General features: G+C 43.8%; 1 protein-coding gene across 2 annotated transcripts; it reads right to left on the reverse strand.

The window, feature by feature from the left end:
* Positions 1 to 423: 423 nt before the first annotated feature.
* On the reverse strand, positions 424 to 4,984 carry LOC147437294 (uncharacterized). Of its 2 annotated transcripts, none has more exons than XM_086485909.1 (4): positions 4,527 to 4,984; positions 3,052 to 4,151; positions 2,855 to 2,936; positions 424 to 997 (listed from the first exon to the last, which is right to left on the reverse strand). In XM_086485909.1, exons 1-4 carry the CDS (start codon positions 4,582 to 4,584, stop codon positions 978 to 980), a joined length of 1,260 nt encoding a protein of 419 aa, XP_086342035.1. In that variant the 5' UTR covers positions 4,585 to 4,984; the 3' UTR covers positions 424 to 977. The 2 variants fall into 2 exon arrangements, with proteins under 2 accessions (XP_086342035.1, XP_086342036.1); XM_086485910.1 differs by having other exon boundaries at positions 3,052 to 4,109; positions 4,527 to 4,983.
* Between the last annotated feature and the right edge of the window lie 315 nt (positions 4,985 to 5,299).

Raw genomic sequence — 5,299 nt, forward strand, 5'->3', positions numbered from 1 at the left:
TTTCTTACATGATCCTTAGGTGTTATATCCATTATGCTAATATAAACCTCTAGCCCTTTGCATTTTTGGTTCCAAAAAATTATCCATTAGAAAAGTAATGCAATTTATTCCTTACACTTGATTTTAGAAAGCTCTATTTGATTGATTAACACTAGATTATTGACTTGATTCAGCATTCAAGATACTGAAATTGGTCACAACACAATCTAGCTTTTGACTTTTCATTTGCAACCACTCGATCATTCCCACACCACCGTAATTGCTCGGGTATCAACAAACTAAAAACACGAATGCTTCACTGAATAGTTCAGCACAAGGGATGTAGAGACATGTCATAAAACTTCTGTTAATTGAAGTGATACAAAATTCAAGAGCAAAGTCATTGAAGAATGAATTTCCTCATTCAGCAGGATTCCTAATAAGAACTTATTTTAAGGAGTTTAAGGAGCTAAAACTGCCTAGCCAAATAATCAGTCTATTTCACCATGTAGCTCTATGATGATGTTATTCCTTGGTCTTTTATGAGGTTGGAATTCTAATCCAATCTCTAGAGGTAGATGAAGCCTCTCTACCATCGCGCTTGATGGTATGCGCATTTAGAGAACAAGGGATCTATAGTCAACATCTATGCATATTATAGATCATATTATTGTAAGAAGAGAGCCGGAGGGGGAGTAATGCTGGAACTGTGATTGTTTGTAGACCGATGTGAAAATGCTCTTGCCTAAAGGGAGAGTAAGAACCAGAGAGTTGTTTACAAATTGGTGTAAACCTTAAGCAAGGTCCCTTGCAGAGCCTACATAAACTATCTTTTTAAGAGAAACCCACTCATGTATGAGGAGGGGGTAAAAAAGAACACCATGAGGAGCATTGCACTAAAATCACAAAAATGGTTTTGACCATAAAAAATAATCAGTGCAATGCTTCGACAATCGGTGCAAAAAAAGGGGGGGGGATCCATTGTTCTGCACAAGAACCTAAAGCTCCAACACAACATCTGCCAACATATAACCAAACAACCCATTAGAGGCCGAAGCAAGGTGTAACAAATATAATAAGAAAAACACATTTCTAGTTAGCATATAAATAAATAAAACATAGTTTAGTTGCAATTGGAGCCAATATTTTGTAAGGCCAAGGTGGAGACATCAAATTTAGTTTAGCTTCGTTGCCAACAAGGTCATAACCACAAGAAAATATAGAAATTTTCTCATGTAGGAAAATGGAGTCTTTTTCAATGTTTTTCATACGATGCATAACATCATGAGCTTGCCTAGCTAGGTATGATTGGGGGCAGGGGGGCCCGGCCCCCCCACGGGGCCGGCGGTCCCCTGCCCCCAATCGTACCTAGCTAGGTATGCGGTGCCTCCCTCGCAGAAGCTCATGATGTTGAGGTAAGTCACAATGTGAGAATTATTGTGAGAATCTGTCCAAAACTTCTTGTGAACTTAGTGCTGAAGTATTTGTGTGGGTGGAGACAAACCAAGGCTAGTTTCCTGGAGCTGCTAAAAAATATTTGGCTAGCCCCCATATGAAAGAAAATTAGTTACTTTTGAGAGAAATTTTTAGAAAGAATTTCAAAAGAACCAAGTTTTTATATTTAGAAATTAGGTAAATTTGAAAACAGGTTTCAAATTAAATTTAGAGAAATTTGGTCTCCACAATTCTAGAAAAATAGAAAAAAAAAAAAAAAAACATCTCTAATGCATAAGTGCAGTGTGAGTGTAGGAAATGAAAAGCCTCCTGAAAATGGAAAGTTAAACCTCCTCTCCTTTCCTCTTGACTCAACTACACCACCTTCCAAGATTAGCCCCAAAACTAATGTTCCAGAATTGAACAATACTGCATGTATTGAATTTATTGGTCTTGAAGCCATCAAGGAGATATTGAGAAGCAAAAATTATAGTATGAAATCATAAGTAGGTTATGAGCGTGTTGAGGATACATACATTAATTCTGAGTGTGTGTGTGCGCGCGCGCTCGCAAGCGTGCGTGCAACAAAAATAAAATATCAAACCAATTTTTTTTTAAAAAAATTAGATTTAGGGGGGAAGGGGGCCTCGGGACTAAGTGGCACGGGCATGGGAGGGTGGGATCTATGGCCGAGGGATTGTGGGTCGTAGATCTAGAATGCGGGTACCCTAGATTACTTTTGTAGATTACTTTTGTAAAAAGTAATTTAGGGTACCCCCTTTTGTGGGCGTGCGTTTTGAATCCGTGACGTCACCCATGAGAGGCGTATATCTAACCACTATGCCAAGCGCACGTTCTGAGACGAGGGGGCCCTAATTTACTTAAAACATGTATGCACAAGGGTGACCACCGAAAGTAATCTAAGGTGGATCTACAGCCCACAACGCCACCACTGTAGATCCCACCCTCCCATGCCTGTGCCACTTAGTCCTGAGGGAAGAAGGGGGGGGCGGGGGCCTTACAATCTGAGTCATCTAAGATCCATTTGCCATTTTTGAATGATAGCCTCGTCACTCTTGGTCCATCCTTGCCTAAGACACACACACACACACACACACACACACACACCCCTCTCTATGGCCTCCTTTCCTTTTGATTCAACTACACCACCTTCCAAGATTAGCCTCAAAACTAATGTTCCAGAAGTGAACAGACATACTGCATGTATTAAATTAATTGGTCTTGAAGCCATCAAGGAGATATTGAGAAGCAAAAATTATATTATGAAATCATAAGTAAGTTATGAGCGTGTTGAGATTAATTTTGAGTGTGTGTGTGTGTGCGCGCAAGCGTGCGTGCATTAAAAAAAAAATGAAACTAATTTTTTTATTAAAAAAATTAGATTTGGGGGGGGGGGGGGGGGGGGGGGGGGGGCCCTTACAATCTGAGTCATCGAAGATCCATTTGCCATTTTTGAATGATAGCCTCCTCACTCTTGGTCCATCCTTTGTAGGCACGATAGTCTGTTCACCAAAAATCCGAAGCAAAAACATCGGGCTTATGAAGAAGCCATGTAGGAATCCATAACACTTCAAGCATAAACACAAAGTGATGTGGGAGCAACAATCAAGAACATACCATTCCATACTTCACTGGCTTCTTCGGTTGGAATCTCTTCTGAGCTTGAGCCTCTACTTTCTTGGAAGTTTCAGTTTCATGGCATTCTAGAATGCATGTTCCTGAACTGCAACACAAAGGCTGATATGTCTGTCCTCGCGTGCGCCGTTCCTTGGCCAATGGCAAATCCAAGCCTGATGATGCGTGCATAGACAGTGATGCTGGTCCATGTGTATTTGGCGATAGTGACTGCAATTGCTTCTCCATTGCTTGTATCACCGGTGAGTGGGGTACAATGGCCGGATATGCCATCGCCCGTATAGATGGTGAATGTGGTGTTTTCAAGCTTCCCTTTGTCCGTGTTGATGGTGACTGTGGAATTGACGACGGATGCTCTTTTGCCCGCCGAGTAGTTGATGACAGAGTTGGAGATGGTGGGTGCCTAGTGGCATGTGTTAAGGGCGACCGAGACATTGCTACCTGCTCTCGAGGCCGGGTTGATGACGAATCTGGCAAGGGAGGCCGCCCGAGGACCCGTAACAATGGGGAGCGTGGCATCCGAGAACTCTTCTTGGCATGTGCTGATCGGGGATGCACCATTGGAGACCCTAAACAATTTGATGGTCCCTCTATTGAGCGTCGTGGCGGCAAATGCAAATCCGGTGCTGGTGAGCGAGGTGTCGAAGAGTGTGCCTTTGGCATGGACACTGAATGTGGCATTGTAGCTTTGTTTGGTGAGAATGTCGTAGTACTTGTTAGATGTGTGCCTTGTGCACGATGCGAGGGGGGACGAGTGATGGTTGCAAAGCTGGCCATCATCATGGTAGAGAACTCAATGTCGACGTCATCATCGTCGTAGTAATCATCATCAATGCGCATGTTGTTGTGGTTGTCGTTGTGGTCGTCTGTTGTCGTTAAAGGCATTATGCGGCAGCTCTTGAGGAGCCTCATCTCATGATGGTGGTGGTGGTGATGGCTGGGCGGCAACACAATCGGCAGGCTACTATGTGGATAGTGGTGGGGCTGGTTGCCATTGTAGCTCTCTTTGTTGGGTGTGAAGGTGTTAGTGTGCATGTCCCCTGCACTCACATGATCTTCAGAGCTTGTCTTGGCAGATTCATCTATTCAGTTGCACATACATATCATATAATTCACAAGAAGTTTTGGACAAATTCTCACAACAATTCTCACATAGTGACTTACCTCAACATCATGAGCTTCTGCGAGGGAGGCAAGGCATACCTAGGTAGGAACGATTGGGGGCAGGGGACCGCCGGACCGGTGGGGGGGCCGGCGGTCCCCTGCCCCCAATCGTACCCAGCTAGGTAGGCGGTGCCTCTCGAGCAGAAGCTCATGAAGTTATGCATTGTATGAAAAACACTGAAAAAGCATCGTTTTCCTACACGAGAAAGTTTCTAAATCTTCTTGTGATAGTGTTATGCAATGAACAAAAAACAAGAAGGTTTATCAAAGAGTATGTTGAAGAAGATAAGTACCTGTTTTGGAGCTCTTTGATTGTCGCCAGGAACGTAACCAATCGAAAAGCGGCTTCATTTCGTTAGTGTGCGGGGGTGTAAGCAAAAGTGTGTGTGTGTGTGTGTGTGTGTGTTGTGCTACTAGCCTACATCAAGAAGGAATCAGTATATGTTAGTGTGAAGTGTGTGCATGTGTGAGGTGAATGAGTGAATGTGTGTGTGTGTGTGTGTGGGTGTTTGCCCCCCCCTTTCTCTTTGGCCCTTATGTGCCCCTGATCTCTTCTTATACCTGGTGATTTTTATTCCTCAGGACCCATTTGTGTCTCTCTCTCACACACACAAGCGAACCGACTTCCCTCTTTCCCCAAACAGGAATCCAACATACAGAAGTCTGAGCTCTCTCTCTCTCTCTCTCTCTCTCTCTCTCTCTCTCTCCGCGCTCGTGCAAACACGATCTTGTTGGCCATTAAAGTAGTATATTGAACGTGCCAGGGCCAGATGTGCCACTCCATAGCACAAAATAGGAATGCATGTGGGTTGCCTGATTTTCTTAATACAAGAAACCCCAGCAGACACTGGATCTCCCATTTAGCCACAAAACAAGCTCTGCAAACTTAGGGCTGTGTCGCACCTGTGTGGAGTGGGGGGAGGAGGGGGATGATATTTCCTATTCACAAGAATTTCGAAAAGATTGGCACTAGATCCGAATGATGCCATTAATCCCACTAACACTTTGTACCCTTTGAGCCTCAGCACTAAAGGGCACGGGGCATTAAATGAAGCCCCAGAGGTGG

This window comes from Adiantum capillus-veneris, chromosome 17, assembly GCF_014529385.1.
Source record: "Adiantum capillus-veneris isolate H3 chromosome 17, ASM1452938v2, whole genome shotgun sequence".
Lineage (NCBI taxonomy): Eukaryota > Viridiplantae > Streptophyta > Polypodiopsida > Polypodiales > Pteridaceae > Adiantum > Adiantum capillus-veneris.